This window comes from Excalfactoria chinensis, chromosome 14 (assembly GCF_039878825.1).
Source record: "Excalfactoria chinensis isolate bCotChi1 chromosome 14, bCotChi1.hap2, whole genome shotgun sequence".
NCBI lineage: Eukaryota > Metazoa > Chordata > Aves > Galliformes > Phasianidae > Excalfactoria > Excalfactoria chinensis.
This window is the reverse complement of record NC_092838.1, coordinates 68,195-86,951: the sequence shown is the minus strand read 5'-3', so window position 1 is coordinate 86,951 and position 18,757 is coordinate 68,195. Positions and strand designations below refer to the sequence as shown.

Sequence of the window (18,757 nt, the reverse complement as noted above, 5' to 3'; positions counted from 1 at the left end):
GTTTGGCTTTGGCTGAGACTCACCAATACTTAACAAAGCAGGAACCTTATATGTGTGAAGGTAAACGACGAGTGGATTTGAAGGGCCAAATCCAGTCCTTGTCAGCCACATTGCTGATGCCTGACAAAGCCAACAACCCCATCCCCTGCCCTGATACCCAGGAAGTCCCACGGCCATTTCTCCTGCAATGCCATCTGGGTGTCCCTCAGAGCTGACCCTCCCCGCCCCTCCCAGCCCAATGCTCCCCATAGCCCAGCATGCAGCACCACACTGTCAGCCCAGCAGCATCACAGCCCAGCACAGTGTGCAGAAGGGAAGGACGCATCCGGAGGAACAGAAGTTTGGTGGCCCTGCCAGGCAGGGGGTTGGAGCTTCATGATCCTTGAGGTCCAACCCGGGCCATTCTGTGATTCTGTGACCTGCACAGGCTCGAGAAGTGGGCGCACAAGAACCTGCTGAGGCTGAGCAAGGCCCAGTGCGGGGTGCTGTGCTTGGGGCAGTCCCAGGTGTGTGCAGACTGGGAGAGGAACTCACAGAGCGCAGCCCTGCGGGGATGGACGTGGGGGCTCTGGTGGATGAAGGGTGGACGTGAGCCCGGAAGGCCGACTGCATCCTGGGCTGCATCAGCAGAGGGGGGCAGCGGGCAGGGAGGGGATTGTCCCCCTCTGCTCTGCCCTCGGAGCCCCCACCTGCAGTGCTGCATCCAGGCCTGGAGCCCAGCACAGGAAGGGTGGGAGCTGCCGGAGCGGGACCAGGGGAGGCAATGAAGGTGCTCAGAGGTTGGAGCAGCTCTGCTATGGAGACACCGCAGTCATCTCCTAACAGACTGATGGCTGCACAGCAGATGGACACCACGGGGAGGGAACGTGCAGCGCTGAGAACTGAGCAGCCCAGCGAGCAGCTCCAAGCTGCGCTCACACTCAGCAACCACATTTACCAGAACAGCAAATGCTGCAGCACCAGCAGCGCTTTGTCCTGATCCAAGAGCAAAGCTGAGAGCAAAGCCCACCCAGCTGTCCAGAACAGAACAGACAACAAACAAGTCAAACAGGAGCTATTTAATTTTAACATAGATGATTGTTGCAACAAATCTCGAGACTCTTAATTGGTTTGAGAAGGAAGCAGAGCAGTTAGGCCTGTTCTTTGCCCTACAAAGAGCTGGGGAAGGCATCCAAGTGGCCCCACAGTGCTGAGCAGCCCGGCTCCCCTCGGGGCAGTGGGAAGCCCCACGCTTTGAAGCTGGGCTCACAGCGATCCCACTGCCAACAGACGCTGGGAGCTCTGCTTTGCACGGCCTGCTTCTCTAAGATCACACTGCAGCAGAGTGCGGGCAGTACTGAACTGAGCAGCACCACAAGCAGCACGCTGCACAGCCACCCCACAGCGCTGCCCCATACGGCCGTGGGGCTCTCACAGATAGCACTGCTGTGCCCGCAGCTGCCACAGCCCCCCGTGCTCCCCAGCGCTGCAGTAACAGCAACAGCCCAGACGTTTCTCAGCACTTCACAAACAATGCAAAGAAAAAAGCACTCTAAGAACACGGTGACGCTTCCATCATTTGCAGACACAGCTGGGGCAGAAATGTCCGTCTTCATTCCCACTGACAGCAGCAAAAGCAGCCGAGTTCCACCTTTGCCCACACAAACAGATCCCCCTGCCCTGCTCCCACCATGCAAAACCACAGTGCTGCACACCGCTGCTTCCCACTGCCCTGAGCTCATGGCTCTGAACGCCACCTGCAGCACTGACACTGTCCTCATCACCCCCTTCCACACGTACCTACTTGCCATCGAGGTGCCCACATGCAGTGCTTCATTGCCTCCTTCCTCTCCTCCGACCCCCACCCACATCTCCCAGGGCACAGGCGGACCAGCCTATGGGAAGGTGCGGGCCAGCAGAAACAAAGCTCCCATGCACGGCTGCAGTGTGACACGGGCTGCATACACAGCCAAGGCTTCTCTCAGCTGCTGCCCAACCTGCTGTGCAGCCATCACATAACAGCACAGAATGGGAATCCTTCCTTCTGCACAGCATTCCTGGCTCCGCTGCCAAGGGAGGACCACAGACATTCCTGCCCCAGCACGGACCCGCTGGGATAAGAACTATTACCGGTGGACACACAGCATGGCCACGTGGGATCCATTTCCCTGTGCACTACGAGTTCTACTGGCCAAAATCAGACGGTGTTCCAGCCCCAAAGATGCTTTGAGAACAGCTTGCAGACACTGTAGGTGAGTAAGGAAACCTCCCAGCTAACATAAGGAAACATTAAATCAAAGCCTTTTCAGCACTGACATTTTGGGTGAGTTCCTCCAGCAAGAAAAAGGCAAAAGTGCAGGCAGGAAAGCAACAAAGGATTCAATACAGCTTCAGTCTGTCTGAGCCAGTCTCCTATGGCAGTGCCCACCTGCAGGGAGGCACGGCTTTGTGCTCCATTCCTGCTGGGAATGTGCTCCCAGATGAAAAGCAGGGGGGTCTGCAGGCAGGAAATGGGGGGCTGCTGGGGCTGATCCCAGCAGAACGGAGCGGCCGAGGAACAGCCAGCCCTGCATGGAGACCATCCCAGCTCCATGTGGAGCTCCAGCCTCCAAACCATCTGTTATTGCAGCAGGAACAAAGCGGTTACATCACGAGATCTGCCCCGGGCTGCCACAGCAGGAATAACTCAGGAGGGCACAGCAAAGCGTGTAAGAACCCTGTTAGTGCAAGCGCCGACATCCACCCACAGCACCGCGTGCGAGACATTGCTAGCAGCACTGCAGGCACCTACAGCCAGAGGAAACAGCGGGAAGTCCCACCAAGGGTTAGTTTTCATTCTTGGAAGCTGCATTCGGATGGGATTCATCTTGTTAACCAGAAATGCAAGGGAACCAAGTGCGGGTGATCTGCTGCTACTTCACGGCCCCGCTGCCATTGCAGAGCTCTTCAGTTTCCAGCTGACCACGCGTCATACACGAACTTGGCAGCTACGGTGTCTTCAACTGCCATCCCTGAAACAGGACGGGGTTTGGCTCAGAAGGGAACGGGCAGACAGCAGCAGCTGGCAGCCCCCACCCACAGCGCTGCACTCGGGGTTACTGCCCCGCTCCCTCCTGTCCGTCCTGCGGGAAGCTGATGTCAGCCTGAACCTGGCAGGCAGTTGAGGTGAGCACAGTGCACAGCACACAGAGCACAGCACACAGAGCACAGCACACAGAGCACAGCAGGCAGCGCACAGAGCACAGCACACAGCACACAGCAGGCAGCGCACAGAGCACAGCACAGCACACAGTGCACAGCACACAGAGCACAGCAGGCAGCGCACAGAGCACAGCACAGCACAGCGCACAGAGCACAGCACACAGCACACAGCACACAGCATGCAGCCACCCATCAGCACAGCGGTCCTTCCCCAGGGGGCTGCAGCACTCTCTGCTCTCCCCTCACCAGACACAGCACGCTCAGCCGCAGCTCCCTCCATACTCTGTGCTCACACTGGATGATGCTGAAATGGGAAGTGTACTTTTCCCACCACCATTTTGCTTTCCGATCCCCTTGTACTACGCAGCGCTGCCAAATCTCAGCTCCCACAGCAGCTCGGAAGCTGCTCGGCAGCCTTGCAGTGTGCAGCCCCACCGAGGGACGGGGCCCCGCCATCCAGCCGCACGCAGCAGGGGCTGCCCTTACCCAGAGACTTGAAGACGGTGGTTTTCTCGGGCAGAGCTGGCTTTGTGCCCTTCAGCACCTCCCCCAGCTCAGCAAAAATCTCTGCCTGCAAAACAGACACCAAGGTAACATCCTCGTGTACAACGTGCTTCCTAAGCGACTCTCAGCGCAGCTCTTCCCTTTTTGCTGCCCCAAAGCTGGCTCTTTCCTATGGGGAAAGAAATCAGCACCCGGTGCTGCAGGACACGGAGCGGGTGGAAACGGCGGAGCGGGCAGGAGGACAGAGCAGCACCCTGAGGAGCCGGGCTGCTCCCTGAGCCGTCTCCTCATCCACCCAGCACTAGCAATGCCGTTCCGCCCCCCACATCCCCGGGTCAGAATCAGAAGGGGAAACCGCTCCGGGTTGTGCAGCAGCTCAGGCAGCGCTGGGTCCAGCAGCTCATCGCACACCGCAGGACTCACCCCGGACAGGATGACGTCCCCCGACTCCGCCAGCGCTGCCTCCCTGGAGTCCACCACCAGCACGCAGCTCCTCATCAGCGCATCGTCCAGCTCCCGCCAGTCCGGCCGGCTGGCTCCAACCGCTGCGACACAACCAGAGCCCGAGAGAAACGCTGGGCGCAAACTCGGGACGTGCTTTGCTCACAGGCACATCACGGGCACATCACGGGCACAGCATCAGCACGGGCACATCACCACCACCACCACCGGCACATCACCACCATCACAGACACACCACCATCACCGACACATCACCACCACCACCACCGACACACCGCCGGCCGTGCAGGTGAGCAGAGGCCCGTACCGTTGATGTGGGCTCCCGGCTTCACCCATTCTCCGAACAGAATGGGCGTCGTTGCCATGGTGACCGTTACAATCACGTCGGCCCCGAGCGCCGCCTCCCGCGCCGAGCCGCAGACCCGCACGGCGCCGCGCAGTTCGTTGGCCATCGTGACGGCGCGCTGCTCCGTGCGGTTCCACAGCCGGACCTGCGGGGCGCGGACACGCGTGGGCCGGCAGCAAACCCTGCCGCAGCGGGACCGGCCGCTCCGCGCCCTGCAGGTGGCCGTGCGGCTGGGCTGCTCCTTACGCCGTACGACACACGCGGGGCAGCTCCTCGGGTGGGCGGCCCCAGCTGCTGCGTGCAGCCAGAAGGGCAGCCCTCGTACGGCTGCACTTACCGGCCCCAACCTTACCTCCTTAAACTGGAACAGCTCCGTGAAGATCTCGTAGTGGCTGCGTGCTTGGACACCGGCCCCCAAAATGCACAGCACCTCTGCAGGTCTCGGCATCAGCAGCTACACAGCACCGCAACGAGAGACGGGTCAGAAAATAGATCAGCTGGTGTCCAGACCGACCCAGTACCACAAAAGCAAGCAGCCCTCGTGGGCCCTCTAGGGAAAAGAGCTACGGCTTCGTGCAAGGCCGCTCTGCACACACACAGTGACAACAGCTGGTGCCAGCAGCACCACTGCTCCCCTTGGAGCGACGGTGGGTCTCAGTGCCACCCCCTGCATCTCAGAGCTGAGGTACAACAGCACGGACCAACGCAGCTCCCATTGCACATGGCAGCACGGGTAAATCACAGCAAGCGTGTGACAAAGCACAGAACCACCAAGTCACTGTTCTGCACTGGCTGAGAATGGGGCAGCCCCCGACAGAGCTCCTTCTGCAGCTGTAGAGCCACAGATCGCACTGCAGGCAGGGCTGGGTGCTGCAAGAGGCAACCCTGGCTGGCCCCAGGCTCCCCCATGAGGGATGATCCCCCACCCCAGCCTGGCTCTCCATTGCAATGTCCCCAGCTCCTTTCCTTCCCACACAACACACCAACACCGGTGTGCTTTCAGCTTCCTCCCACCCCTTTGCCGATGGGCTGAGAAAGCAAAGGGAATAATGAGGCAGTGGAAGAACAGGAGCTGCTGAGATGCAGGCTGCTCCGTGCTAGCAGCGAGCACAACATGCTGGGCAGCAGCTGAGCCCGTCCCAGCAGGGCACCAACCCCACCTCCCCCCTTCTCAGCCGCCAACATTCCCGGAGCTTTTAAGGCCTCAGTAACTCGGCAGCTTTCACTCCTATCGCATCTTTTGATTGATTTTGATTGACAGCAGGCTGTGGATGTAAGCCACACTTGCCAGGCACCGACAGCAGCACAGCCATTGTCAGGACACAGTTTTGGGGGATCTTTTTTCCTTTGCCTACATCCACATTTGTTCCCACGTGCACAGCAAGGGGTCCATTAAGTTCAACCTGTGAGGAAAATCCTCTTCCCAGATACTGCACTGCTGTGCGTTTGTACCCTGTGAGCTCCATAGGACACCCCGACACAGCAGGGATGGCGGAGCTGCTGATGGAGGGAACACTCGGGAATGGCCGAGGAAAACACAGCCAGGCTCAGCTCTGGAGCTGTGCTGGGTTTTCTGGTCCAGTTCCTGCCTGTGATTTGGCAGCACTTGGCAGGAGAGACGCGCGGCCCCACGCTATCTTTGTCTCTTGTTTGTGCTTTCACTACCGACACTCACTTCTGCATGAAAAGCCTTTGAGCCGTGCAGGCTCTCACTGCTTATTCTGCTGGAAGAAAATTGAAAGGAAAAAAATCTCATTGATTGCGTTCTTCAGTAGCAACAACTCTTTGTAACGCTCCTTACAAAGGCTCTGGAGCACTGACCTCAAAGGTGCCCCGCATACAAGCGCTGGGTCTTTGAAGGCTGAGTGTCAAGGAGGGGACACGATGACAGCTATGAGCTAAACTCAGCCGCTTCCCAGAGCAGCAGATTAGCAGTGAGGGGTCTCAACACGAAGTCCCTCCAGCAGCCAAAGCTCCTCCAACCGAGCAGAGGCTGCGGGACCGCGGTCGGAAGCAGCGCGGTGGGACGGGCGGCAGCTGAGCAGCGCGTTCTGCGAGCGCTGCAAGGTGCGCCCCGGGAGCAGAGCGAGCTCCTGGGGGTGGGATCCCCCGCCCAGCTCAGCCGGCTCCATTCCGGTGCGGCAGACAAAGCCGGGCAGGCCCGGAGCGCTGCCAGCAAAGCGCTGAGGTCAGCCCCAGCTGCGCACAGCAACTGGGAGCGCTCTGCAGCCCCACATCCCCTTCCTCTCACCCGGCTGAGCTGGAGATACAGCTCCGCTGTGCGATGGGCGGCGGGACGCTCTGCCCGCACACAGCGGTGCAGGCGGGTGCGATTGAAAAGGGCTGATCTGAAAGCGGCCACGTCTGGCGGAGCGAAGAGCGGCACGAACCGGCGTCTGCGTTACCGCCCTCAGACGGCAGCGCCGCCACCGCCACCCCACGGGCGGCTCCTTCAGCCCACCCGCGGGAAACAAACCCTTCCCCGACAGCCCCACGCGGCCCCGCGCAGCGCTGACCTTGGTGGCTATGGCAGAAACCGCCGCTGTGCGCCTCGCCGTGATGACGGCGCCGTCCAGGACCTTCCGAAACAAACAGAGGCTGAGATGCGCGGAACGCGGGGAGCGCCCAGAGCCCGCAGCGAGACGGCAGCAATGGGGGCACCGCACACACAGCAATGGGGGCACCGCACACACAGCAATGGGGCACCGCACACACAGCAATGGGGGCACCGCACACACAGCAATGGGGGCACCGCACACACAGCAATGGGGCACCGCACACACAGCAATGGGGCACCGCACACACAGCAATGGGGGGCACCGCACACACAGCAATGGGGCACCGCACACACAGCAATGGGGCACCGCACGGCACACGCAGCATTAAGGAGCCCCGCACGGCACACACAGCAATGGGGCTCTGCGGGCAAAGCGGGTGCGAACCGCCGCCCGCCTCGTTGCCGCGCTGCTACCGCAGGTTCCGTCCCGACGGGAAGCGGCGCCCGCATCGCGGCACGTCGCACCGAACCGCCGCCGGAACGGGGCCGGACGCCGCCGCAGCTCCCGGATCCCGCCGAACGCGGGACGCACCGCCAGCAGCGATCCGCAGCGCGGGTCGAAGAGCAGCACGGTGGCCCGGTGCGACGGCGCGGCGGAGTCCCCGCGGTGCTCGTAGAACGTCACCAGCTTGGCCGTCAGCGCGTCGTCCGCGGCGCTGTAGGCGGGCATCACCCCCAGGAACCTGCCGGGAACGGCGGCGATCGGCGGCGGGTCGGGGCGGACGGCGTAAGGCCAGCACGGCCAGCACGGCCAGCACGGCCAGCACCGCCAGCACCGCCAGCACGGCCAGCACCGCCAGCACCGCCAGCACGGCCAGCACCGCCAGCACCGCCAGCACCGCGCCCCGCCGCCCGCCCGGCCCCTCCTCACCCCCGGTGCGGCCGTACTGGCACCACGGCTCTCAGCGGCTGCTCCACGCCGCCCGCCGCGCCCGCGGAGAAGTTGCTGAGCGCCGCTTCCAGCCCCGGCAGCAGCAAACTGGCGCGGGGCAGCAGCCGCTCCACCTCGGCAGAGCCGATGAAGGCGGGAGGCGCCGAGCTCATGGCGGACACGGACGGACTCGGACTCGGACTCGGACTCGGACTCGGACTCGGACTCGGACACACACCGGACACACACCGGACACCGACGGCAGCTCCGCGCCGCCCCGCCCCCAAATCCAGCCGTGCCGCCCCGCCCCCATGGCCCCGCCCCGCCCCCATGGCCCCGCCCCGCCCGGAGCAGTAGAGTCCCGGCGCTGCAGTGCTAGAGCGCCGCGCCGCGCGGGGTACGCCGGGAAGGCGGAGTCCTCCCCACGGACGAGCGTCTGGTTCTCCTCGCCCGGTGCGCCGCCATGAAGCGCTTCACGCCGCCCGGCCGGTACCTCGCGGTGAGCCGCGCTCGGGGCGGGGGGAGCGATGGGGCGGAGCGGGGCAGAGCAGAGAGCTGCTGTGGCGGCTGTGGGCGGCCCGGCCTACCCGGGGGACGAAGCGGGCTGTGGGGCCGGGCTGGGCCTGGGCGGCCGCGGGGCGCTGTGAAGGTCGGGCGGGCTGCGGGCCCTGCGCGGTGCCGCCCCGATCCGGACTTGTTCGGTGTATTTCAGCTTCAGAACAGGCCGCTGCCTTCACACGTAGCAATTAACGCAGCAAACTCCTTTTCTCCCGCTCTCTCCTGCAGAAGAGGCTGTACTCGCTCAAGGTGGCGCCGAAAGTCGCGGTGTCGGCGGCTGCGGAGCGGGTGAAGCTGCCCCGGCACAGCGAGGAGCTGGAGGTCGGTGTCCACGCGGGTTCCTTTCTCTCTCCCCTTTTATCGGTCACACGGAGCCGGGGCAGCACGGCCGAGACTCAGTGACCGAATGTTGCTCTTAACGCAGATCACAAAACTGCCGAACGGGTTAATTATCGCGTCCCTGGAGAACTTCTCTCCGGCCTCGAGGATCGGCGTGTTCATTAAGGCGGGCAGCAGATACGAGACCGCCGCTAACCTGGGAACCGCCCATCTGCTCCGGCTCGCGTCCCCGCTGGTAGGTGCCTGTTCTGCCACTGCGTCGGGGAGACGTGGGACAGTGCAGTGCTGTGTGACAGGTTGTGCTGCGTGCAGCCAGTGCACGCTGCTGGCTCTGGGGTGTCCGTACAGGAGAAACGCCACTGCTTCGTGGCAGTGCTGTCTGTGTGGAGCTGTGCGCTCGTGGTGTCTCTCGCTGCACGCCTGGTGTGTCCGTGTCTCTCGCTGCACGCCTGGTGTGTCTGTGTCTCGCCAGGACGGGGCTCGTTGTGCCTAAGCTGCAGTAAAAGACTGTTTGGTTGTCACACACAAACCCAGATGTGTGTGAGAAATGTTTCCACGTGGCTTTGCTCACTAATGCCACCATGGCTGGTGTGAGCTCCTTGCTTTCCCCTTCCTGCTGGTGGCTTCAGCTGTACGAGGTGCTGTGGGGGAAGGTGTGTGCCAGCAGGTTCAAGAAGGAATGGCACGCAGTCCCTGCCAGCAGTCCTTAATGCAGCTCCGAAGACGTGCGGGCGGAAGGTGTGCTCTGAGCCCAGCACAGCTGCGGTGGGTCCTGCAGGAATGGCTGGTTGGGTCCTGGGCGCTGTGTTGTATATTTTGTTTCTTGTGCTGCCGCCAGGCGGGCGGCGCTGGGCGCAGTGCTGCGGCTGCTCCCCTCTGTTTCCACCTAGCCGTGGTTGTGAACACTCAGGCCAGCCGGGCTGAGGTGCATAGGAGTTGAGCAGTGTGACCAGCACGGCTTTGCTGTTCGATGAGTTCAGCACGCTTCACTTTCAAGCATAAAAAATAACACCCCAGCGCCCATTGCTTTCTTCCCAGCCCGTGCTGTTACTATAAGTCACGTCAGGAATGTTCTCAGCAATACAGCTGGAATTTCAGGCCTCGTGCATGGAGCCAGCAGCTGGGCTCAGTGAGCCTCGTGCATCCCCTCCTTCTGCAACCCTGAAAGCTGCAGGCTCAGGCTCCTGCAGGCACGTGGGGTGTGTGGGCACTGACATCATCCAGAGTTCTGAGCATGTTCTGATGGGTCGGTGTTGTTCCCAGCAGGAGTGAGGGCGGGCTGGGTTGGTGCTGGGCAGTCTGCTGTGGGGCTGAATGGGACAGGATGATCCTCGGGTCCCTCCCAGCCCAGGCTGTTCTGTAGTTCTGTGGTTACACACACAGCTTGTAGTGTGACAGGACGGGCAGGCTTTCCTTGTCCTGGCAGTGCAAAGTTTGTCCAAATTTAAAGAATCTGTGAAACATTCAGTCAAACTTGGATCGTTCCCACAGGGAACTCCCACACGGGGCTAGGGGAGCAACGGGGTAATTGTGCTGGAAACTCAGAGAGAAGGATAGGATGGGAGTAAGGGTGTGGTAGGTGGGCTCAGCTTCTCTGTGTGGGGCAGAGGTTTCTGCAGGAATGGGTAAAAGCATGGACCCGTATCAGGCAAAGCTGTGCTCTCAAGTCCCTCCTCTTTATTATTATTTCTTTTTTTAATAGACTACGAAAGGAGCGTCCTCTTTCAGGATTACTCGTGGCATTGAAGCTGTTGGGGGCAGCCTAAGGTTTGTAACCTGGCCTGGTGGGAGTAAAGCGATGTGGCAAAGGGAGCCAAAAGCACTACAGTGTGTGGGTGGGCGCCTACCTGGAAGGGGTGGTTTGTATGGGAAGCTTCGGTGTTCTGTCTGCCTTTCTCGTCTTGAAGGTGAGACTTACTGAGGTCTGTGGATATTGTTTTGGTCTTGGGAAATATTTAACATTCCTACTGCAGTTCTGAGAGCAATTTGGATGAGTTTCCCAATCTGGGGGAGAACCCTCCTATGAGGAATGAGGGGCACCTGCTGTGCACCACGTGTGCAGTGAGGTTGTGTTATACAGGGCGTGATAGGTTACTCTGTACACTGCTCTTTTTGCTAAGAAAAAGAATGTGTTGAAGTGAGTGGACAAGCAGACAGCTTTCTGCCCACAGAGAGCAATTTCTAAATTACTTTGTTTGGCATCTATAACCATTTTTCAGGTTTTACTCTTCAGTCTCGTTGCTTTACCATGAGTTATCACCGTGGCCTGGATTCCCACGGCCCTCTTGGTATTGCTGGGTACTTCCCATACCACTGCTAGGTGTGTTAAGATGCTGCAGGGCCCCGTGTGTTAAAATGCTGCCATTCTCCCTCCTTTAAACTGGCACTCCTGTCAGTATCGTGCTGAAGGCTTCCATCAGTGGGGATCACGTGTGGAAGCCCACGTCCTTCTGTGCTCTCAGCTGAAACGCTGTGTGTGTTCTGTTGCAGTGTGTACTCGACGAGAGAGAAGATGACGTACTGCGTGGAATGCCTGCGTGACCACGTGTAGGTATCCCCATGCACTGCAGGCAGAAGTCAGGTGGCTCCCTGTTACTCCGGGGTATCGTTCTGCTGGGCAGGGGCAGCACAGTAAGAAATGGAATCCACCACATTTCTGCTCAGCTCCTGTGTTCGTGTTACTGAGCGCCCAGACGCTGCAGTGACGGGGAATCACGGCACCTCCAGCAGTGCTGGCTGCTGCTCTGGCCTGGCTGGTGCGCTCTGGTGTTGAGACGTTGTTTGTGGGTTGGTTGGAGCTGCTTTCAATTGCCAAAGGAATACCTGCTGGTTCTGCTGCACTGAATGCTTCTCTCGCTTCTTCTCTGCAGTGACACTGTCATGGAGTACCTCCTTAACGTCACCACGGCCCCTGAGTTCAGACCGTGGGAAGTGACTGACCTTCAGCCCCAGCTGAAAGTTGACAAAGCGATCGCATTTCAGAGCCCTCAAGTTGGTAGGTGGATTTCTCATCCACTGTGTTGGGGCTGCGGATGCGTCTTAAAAGTGAACAACTGTGAGAAACTCTTGCCCTGTCCCCTGGCCACTTTACTTTTCAGCCGGCCCTGCTGATCGATATGATCTTTTTGTTGTTACCCGACTTCTTCATAAGCCCACAAGTTTTTGCAGCCCGTATGTGACATGCAGTTACTCTTTTTGTGAAGCCACACACCCCCAGAAATGAACACGGACTGGGCTGTGTCACACCGGACTGGGCTGTGTCACACCGGACTGGGCTGTGTCACACCAAACTGGGCTGTGTCACACCAAACTGGGCTGTGTCACACCTTGCTACCACGGGTCCAGAAAGTGCGGAGCATCTGTGAGTCCTTGAGAGCTTCTATGAGGTACAGCTGAACAGGAATGACAGAGCAGATTTGTTGCTGAGGGTGTAGATGGAACTTGATTTGTGTGGGGCTGTTGCAGCCCCGTGTCTGCAGGTCCTGTGAATGAGCACTATAAGGTGCACCGCAGCTGTGCTTCACCAGCGTAGCATTGGGATTCATTGCTGATGCTCAGCACTGGAGCATCAGTACTGAAGCTTTGTTCCTCTTAGGAGTGCTGGAAAACCTTCATGCTGCAGCTTACAAGACTGCTCTGGCAAACCCCTTGTACTGCCCAGACTACAGAGTTGGAAAAATTACATCTGAGCAGGTAGGATTCTCATGTGATAAATGTCTCCCGGTTTCCTTACAGAGGGCAGAGACAATCTAACAGATGTACGGTCAGTGCTGACCATCTTATCTCGTCTCCTCGGGGTTCTGGTGATGAGCACAGAGCTCAGGTTTGCGTTCAGAAGGGCTGCGGTCATACGGCCGTCGGCGAGATGCTGGCATGCAGGAGCAGCGCAGAGCTGTGCAGAGCGCTGCGCCTGGGCATGGCGGATGGCAGCCTTAGTGGTGTGGGCTGTGGGTGGTGCTGTCAGGAACATTTCTGCCTCTTCTGTTCTTTGCAGTCTCTAACGTTCTGCCTTCCTGTTGCAGCTTCACCATTTTGTGCAGAACAACTTCACGAGTGCGCGAATGGCCCTTGTGGGAACGGGTACGTGTGGGCCTTGAGGGCACTGCGGGTCCAGAAAAGAACTTCTGTGTCGTGGTGTATTTGGGAGCGGTTTGTAGCTGGGGGCATTTCGTTATCGTGGCGTTGTTTGGAATGAACTGTTGCCTTGCAGGTGTGAAGCACTCCGACCTGAAGCGAGTTGCAGAGCAGTTCCTAAATATCCGAAGCGGAGCTGGCGCTTCTGGTGCAAAGGCGGCCTGGCGGGGGGGTGAGTGCAGCTCTGCCACAGGGCTCATCTCCGTGCTGTGATAACACGATCAGAGCTGCACTGAGAGCTGCACAGCTGTGCTCAGTGCTCTGTGTAGGAAATGACCGTTCAGAGATGTCCCTCTCAATAAGCAGAGGGTTTTCTTTCTCCCTCTGTTCTGGGATAAAAGAAATGCATGTTCAACAGTCATGTCTATCTTAACATGGAATCCAAGCTAGCATCTGCTTTAGCTCGGTGTGTTTGGGGAGGTTCTCTTAAGAGCTGGGGAGGGCAGGGAGCTGATTGGGACTGTCTGGAGCTGCTCGTAGGCTGCTTAGGGAAGAGCTGTCGGACCGTGTGAAGGCTTTTCACGGGATAAACACTTCTGTGATAAACAGGAGAAATATTTCATATGTCTCCAAGATCAGCTGCAGCACTGGCACGTTCTGCAGTGGGGCTGAGGATGGCAGCATGAGAGTCAGGTCTGGAAATCCAGGAGACCTCAGGCTGAGAAGAGGGCGGCCCAGAGCAGCCAGGGGCCCTCAGTGCTCGGAGAGGGCAGCTGACATGGCACGGGGGGGGCTGGGAGATGGATGTAGGAATCCACCCCTTGATTTCCCTCTGAAGAAACTCCTGGCTACAAATGTTTTCATTCCTCTGAATGTGTAATAGTTTGTAACTGAAGAGTGTTACCTTTTTGCCTGTTGCTGTACTCTTAGGAGAAATCCGAGAACAGAATGGCCACAGCCTTGTCCACGCTGCTGTTGTAACGGAAGGAGCTGCTGTTGGAAGTGCAGAAGCAAACGCTTTCAGCGTCCTGCAGCACATTTTGGGTGCTGGACCACTGATCAAGAGGGGAAGCAACGTTACCAGCAAGCTGTACCAGGGCATTGCCAAAGCCACCACTCAGCCGTTCGATGTAAGTTCTGGGGATTCTGCACTCTGAGGCTTTGATAACAGCCGTGCTGCTTTCTGGGAGGCTGCCATCTGGAATCATTAGTTACGTGGGTTGTTCTGAAAGTGGTGCTTCTTTTTTATTCCCATGGAAATGGCAGCAGGTACAAATTGCACAGTAACGCCACCTGACAGCACAGATTCTCAGCTACAGAACGCAGTTGTGCTGCACGGCCACCACCTCTAGCTGTGCGTTTCACTAGCAGTGAGCAGGAGCTGCGTGCTGCACTCGTACAGATCTGCACCAGCGGAGCTGAGCTGCTGCCACTGCCCTGCTGCAGAATGCAGCACCCCCTCATGGTACCAGCACCCACCGCTGGGTCTCCGTCAGCATTCACAGCTGTTCCTCAGTGTCAGTGGGTGCCATTTTCTCTGCACAGAGGAGTTCAGATTTGCTGCATGCACACCTCCATGACAGACAGGCTCTGGCAGTGCCGCCCTGCAGCCATCTGTGACGCAGCAGCAAAATGCAGCATTAAATTGGTGGGAAGGTTCAGCTCTGCCGCCATCCCACCCACATCTGCCTCTTGGTGTGGGCCAACGTACCAAAACAGGAGGCATTCCTTTGAGAGCAGCCCTTGTAGGTCGTGCCTCAGTGCCATCGCTTTCTTGCACAGATGTAGCCTAGCATCCTCTGGACCTTGGCAGTAAATGTTTTCCTCTGCTTGATCCTGCACTGTTGTGATTGTTGAAGCAATAGGTGATGGTGTTTGTTTTGCAGGCTTCTGCATTTAATGTGAATTACTCGGATTCTGGGCTCTTTGGCTTTTATACCATATCCCAGGCTGCGCACGCTGCGGAGGTGAGTGGGCGGCTGGAACGCGGGTGTTGGCAGCGTGTGTCAGAGCAGAGACAGCAGCAGAGCAGCTCGGGGGGCTCCTGGTGTCAGCTGGGGGTGTGGAGTGGCAGCACCTCACACAGGTGTGGGCTGTGGGATGCTGCGCTGTGCTGCTCTGTGCTGTAGGGCTGTGTAGGTCAGCCTGAGAGAGGCGCGGGCTGCAGTGAAATGTTCTCGTGGGGGCTGGTGGTGCCGTACAAATTAACCAATTAATTTGCTGTGGTTCAAACCCACGCTGCTCTCTTTAGTCCCATTTTGGCATTTATTGCGGTGGTTTTAGTTTTGTTGTAAAGCTGCTCAGCTCACGGCTGAGCATCAGATCACAGAAGGAGCATCTTGCCATTTAATGCTGGAAGGAGCCCTAAGCAATCTCGTCTTCCTCAGGTCATCAGAGCTGCTATGAACCAGCTGAAGGCAGCAGCTCAGGGCGGCGTCACGGAGGAGGACGTCACCAAGGCAAAGTGAGTGTGGGCCGTGCCGGGGGGTCCTGTGGGTGCAGCCGCGTGCCCCGCTGTGAGCTGTGTGTGCCGTGGGGCAGGAGGGGCCCTCATCTCCCTGTGGGAACGGTTCGCCGTCCTGCAGGGAAATGGAGGCTCCGCTCACAGACTGCTGTGGTTGTAGTTATCCTTCAGTGAGGATGCTTGCTCTCTGCCAGCAGCATTTCCTGCAGGATCTTGTTAAATACGCGCTAATGCTTGCAGTGTGTCAGATAGCAGCAAGCACCAGCAGACGCTGCTGTTTGGATCATTCCGGGTAGCACTATAACATGCTGTGTTGGAGCCCTGTGCTGCAGTGCATCCATAGTTCACTCTCAGTCATGCTGCAGCAATTGCTACAACAGTTGTATTAAGAAGTTGCGCTCTGAGCCCTCAGAGAACAGCAGTGATGAGGATGTGCAGGTGTGAAGCGCTGGATTAGCAGTACCGTATCCGGGTGCTCCAACATTGCTTTCCTTTAGGGGTGTTCAGTGTGGGGAAACCTCCAGAGGGGCTGCAGTGCCGGCACAGGCTGTGGCTCCCAGCTCAGGCTGTGCTGTCGCTGTGCTCAGCAGTGCTGCAGGCACTGGGCTGCCACATGTGGGCTGTGCAGAACAGCACTGCTGGGCAGAGTGACTCAAGGGGAAGAAGGGAAACGCAGTCAGAGCCCGTTGGTCCTTAACAGAACTGAGGCTGAACTGTTGGCAGGAAAGCTCTCCGCTCCTGTCTGTGCTCTGTCAGTTACCCAGGAATGGCTCTTATCTGTGTCTGCTCTTCATGAGGCTCTGCGATCAGTTTCTAATTAGTTAACCTGCTGGTTTAGTCTCATTGGTGGGGCAGCTGTTTGTTATTTCAAGCAGAAGGACACCTCTCAGCTGGGGACCCTCCGGCCCTGCAGGGTGTTCCCTGGGCACAGTGCTTCCCTGCCCCGCCGCCTTCGTGCTGTGGCTGTTTGCGGTGCCTTTCTGCTGCAAAACAGGGAGGGGTCTCGAGAGCTTCAGGGGCTGGAAGGCCTCGCTGCTCTTGTGGTGGGACGGCCGCTCAGCTCTCCCTGTTGCGGGGCAGGAACCAGCTGAAGGCCGCGTATCTGATGTCGGTGGAGACGGCGCAGGGGCTGCTGAACGAGATCGGCTCCGAGGCGCTGCTGTCCGGAACACACACTGCGCCCGCCAGCGTCGCTCAGCAGATCGACTCCGTCAGCACTGCCGACGTTGTGAACGTGAGTGACAATGAGTGGGACACTGAGTGTGAGTGACACTGAGTGGGACAGTGTGAGTGTGTCATTGAAGGTGATGTTGTGTGTCATTGAATGTGACACTGTGTGTGTGTGTGTCCCCCCAGGATGGCTGTGAGCTGCTAACAGCGGTGCTGCTCGTTTGTCTTCACCACAGAAACAAATAGCAAGTAAAGATGTTCAAAGACAGGGAGCTGCTTCATTAACAGAAGACAATGAATTAGACGGTATATTTACTGACTTACATAGAATGAGTGTAGCTGAGGGTGCCAAGGCCCTGCACAGCACTGCCAGGCGCTCAGTTGAGTCTCAGTGTGGGTACATGGAGGCACGGCTTGTGGGACCGCCAATGGCGGAGCGCTCGGTGTGCAGAGTGCTCGGTGTGCAGAGCAGGACTGCTGGACTGCTGCACCTCAGCTGTCAGTTGGTGCGGCCACTGTGCTGTTGTGAGCTCCTGCTGCTTGTACTTGAAGCAGAGCCCACCCTGAAGCCCATCGTGGGCAGCAGTTCTCAGACAGGGATGTTTCCCCCACTCTCCACTCACCCGCTTCTGTGACGGGTGATGCTGGCAGACCCACAGGACGCGGCGGTGCCATCACTGCCGCCATCAGCGACCGCCTCCAAAGAGCCAAAGCCTCCTTGTGTCGCTCCGGTGTGAACTCGGGCAGCAGCAGGAGCTCGTTGGCCCGGCATCCTGCTGCAGCTGTTGGGTTCTCTGCCTCCTCCGTTGCAGTGAGCGCTTCCTCACGCCATTTCTCTGATGTATTTACAGGCTGCAAAGAAGTTCGTCAGCGGGAAGAAATCGATGGCAGCCAGCGGAGATCTGGGCAACACGCCCTTCCTGGATGAGCTGTAAAAACAAAGCGGGGCTGTGGATTCAGGACGGGCCTGACCCGCCCACCCGGGCTTAAGGGAGTTACACAGCTGCTATTGATGAGCTCGGGGACTGGAGAAAATGAACCCGGCGTGACGGTGGGCGTGCACTGAGCAAACAGGGCGGAGCTCGTCCGTTCTGCATTGCTTCCCTTTCCATGAGGCAGTGCCTGTAATGCTGGTCAGGCTCTGTATCTCAAAATAAAGCTACAGGGGGGAAATGGGGCGAGTGCATTGGTGTGAAGGTTACCCGTCCAGAACAGTGCTGGTGATGCCAGCCGTCCTTGTCAGCTGGGACGAGGCTCCTGCTGCACGAGGAAGGTTCACCACACAAAGCTCCACGTGGCAGCTCCGCACAGTGCTGCTGTAACCTCAGTGGTGTGAATCCCCTGCTGCCATCCCCAGTATGTTGGTGCTGGAAGGGCTCAGTGCGGAGCTGCTCAATGTAATGGATGTGCCTAATTGTGGGGCCCAAAGATGTGTTGTTTTGTACAAGTTCTGATTAGATGATAGAATCAATGAATGGTTGGACCTTTAAGAGCACCTCGTTCTGCCCCCAGCTGTCGGCAGGACACCTCCCACAGCCCCATCCAGCCCTGGAGCGCTGCTGGGCAGGGAGCATCCACAGCCTCACCGGGCGACCTGCTCAGTGTCACCACACAGCAAAGAATTCCTTCCCAAAATCCACTTTAAACCCTCTTCCAGTTTACAGCCATTTCCCCTCGTCTTCTCGCTACCTGCCCTTAAAAACGCCTCTCCCCAACTTCCCTGCGGTCCCTTCAGCTCCTGGAAGGGCTGTAAGTTCTCCGCAGAGCCTCCTCTCCCGCACAGCCGCAGCTCTCAGCCGCCCCCCATTGGAGGTGCCGCATCCTCGATCGCTCCGTGCCGCCCCGGGACCGGCTCCAGCAGCTCCGCGTCCTCGTGTTGGGGCTCCGGACCTGGATGCGGGACTTCAGGTGGGTCCCACAAGGGCGGAGCAAAGGGACGAACGGCGAACCCGGCCCGGTTCTGCTTCCGGCCGCAGCCCGGGATCCGTGTGGCCTCGTGGGCTCCACGTCCAGGGAGCTCCCTCCATCTCCTCCATTCCTCAGCACTTTGGTGGCCGGGGTTCCGTGCCGGGCGGTGCTGGATGCTGGGCACGAGGGAGGGGAGGGGAGGGGATGGCTGCTGCGCGTCCAGCCGCCTTCAGGAGGGAACCGGAACCGGACGGAACCACGGACGGAACCACGGACGGAACCACGGAGCGCGGCCGGAGCCGCACGTGGCCGCACAACGACCGG

The 18,757-nt window shown here is 58.9% G+C and overlaps 2 protein-coding genes across 2 annotated transcripts; one reads left to right on the top strand and one right to left on the bottom strand.

The window, feature by feature from the left end:
* Window positions 1-1,043: 1,043 nt before the first annotated feature.
* On the bottom strand, window positions 1,044-8,202 carry CRYM (crystallin mu). Its single transcript, XM_072348846.1, has 8 exons — window positions 7,921-8,202; window positions 7,582-7,732; window positions 7,009-7,071; window positions 4,845-4,946; window positions 4,454-4,637; window positions 4,108-4,229; window positions 3,667-3,751; window positions 1,044-2,990 (listed from the first exon to the last, which is right to left on the bottom strand). The coding sequence occupies exons 1-8, from the start codon at window positions 8,091-8,093 to the stop codon at window positions 2,926-2,928; spliced, it is 945 nt and encodes a 314-aa protein (XP_072204947.1). The 5' UTR covers window positions 8,094-8,202; the 3' UTR covers window positions 1,044-2,925.
* A 60-nt stretch (window positions 8,203-8,262) lies between these two features.
* Window positions 8,263-17,698, top strand: UQCRC2 (ubiquinol-cytochrome c reductase core protein 2). Its single transcript, XM_072348845.1, has 14 exons — window positions 8,263-8,419; window positions 8,707-8,799; window positions 8,903-9,052; window positions 10,520-10,584; window positions 11,308-11,364; window positions 11,688-11,812; window positions 12,413-12,510; window positions 12,840-12,897; window positions 13,028-13,123; window positions 13,822-14,021; window positions 14,778-14,858; window positions 15,279-15,355; window positions 16,436-16,589; window positions 17,377-17,698. Exons 1-14 carry the CDS (start codon window positions 8,384-8,386, stop codon window positions 17,458-17,460), a joined length of 1,374 nt encoding a protein of 457 aa, XP_072204946.1. The 5' UTR covers window positions 8,263-8,383; the 3' UTR covers window positions 17,461-17,698.
* Window positions 17,699-18,757: the final 1,059 nt, after the last annotated feature.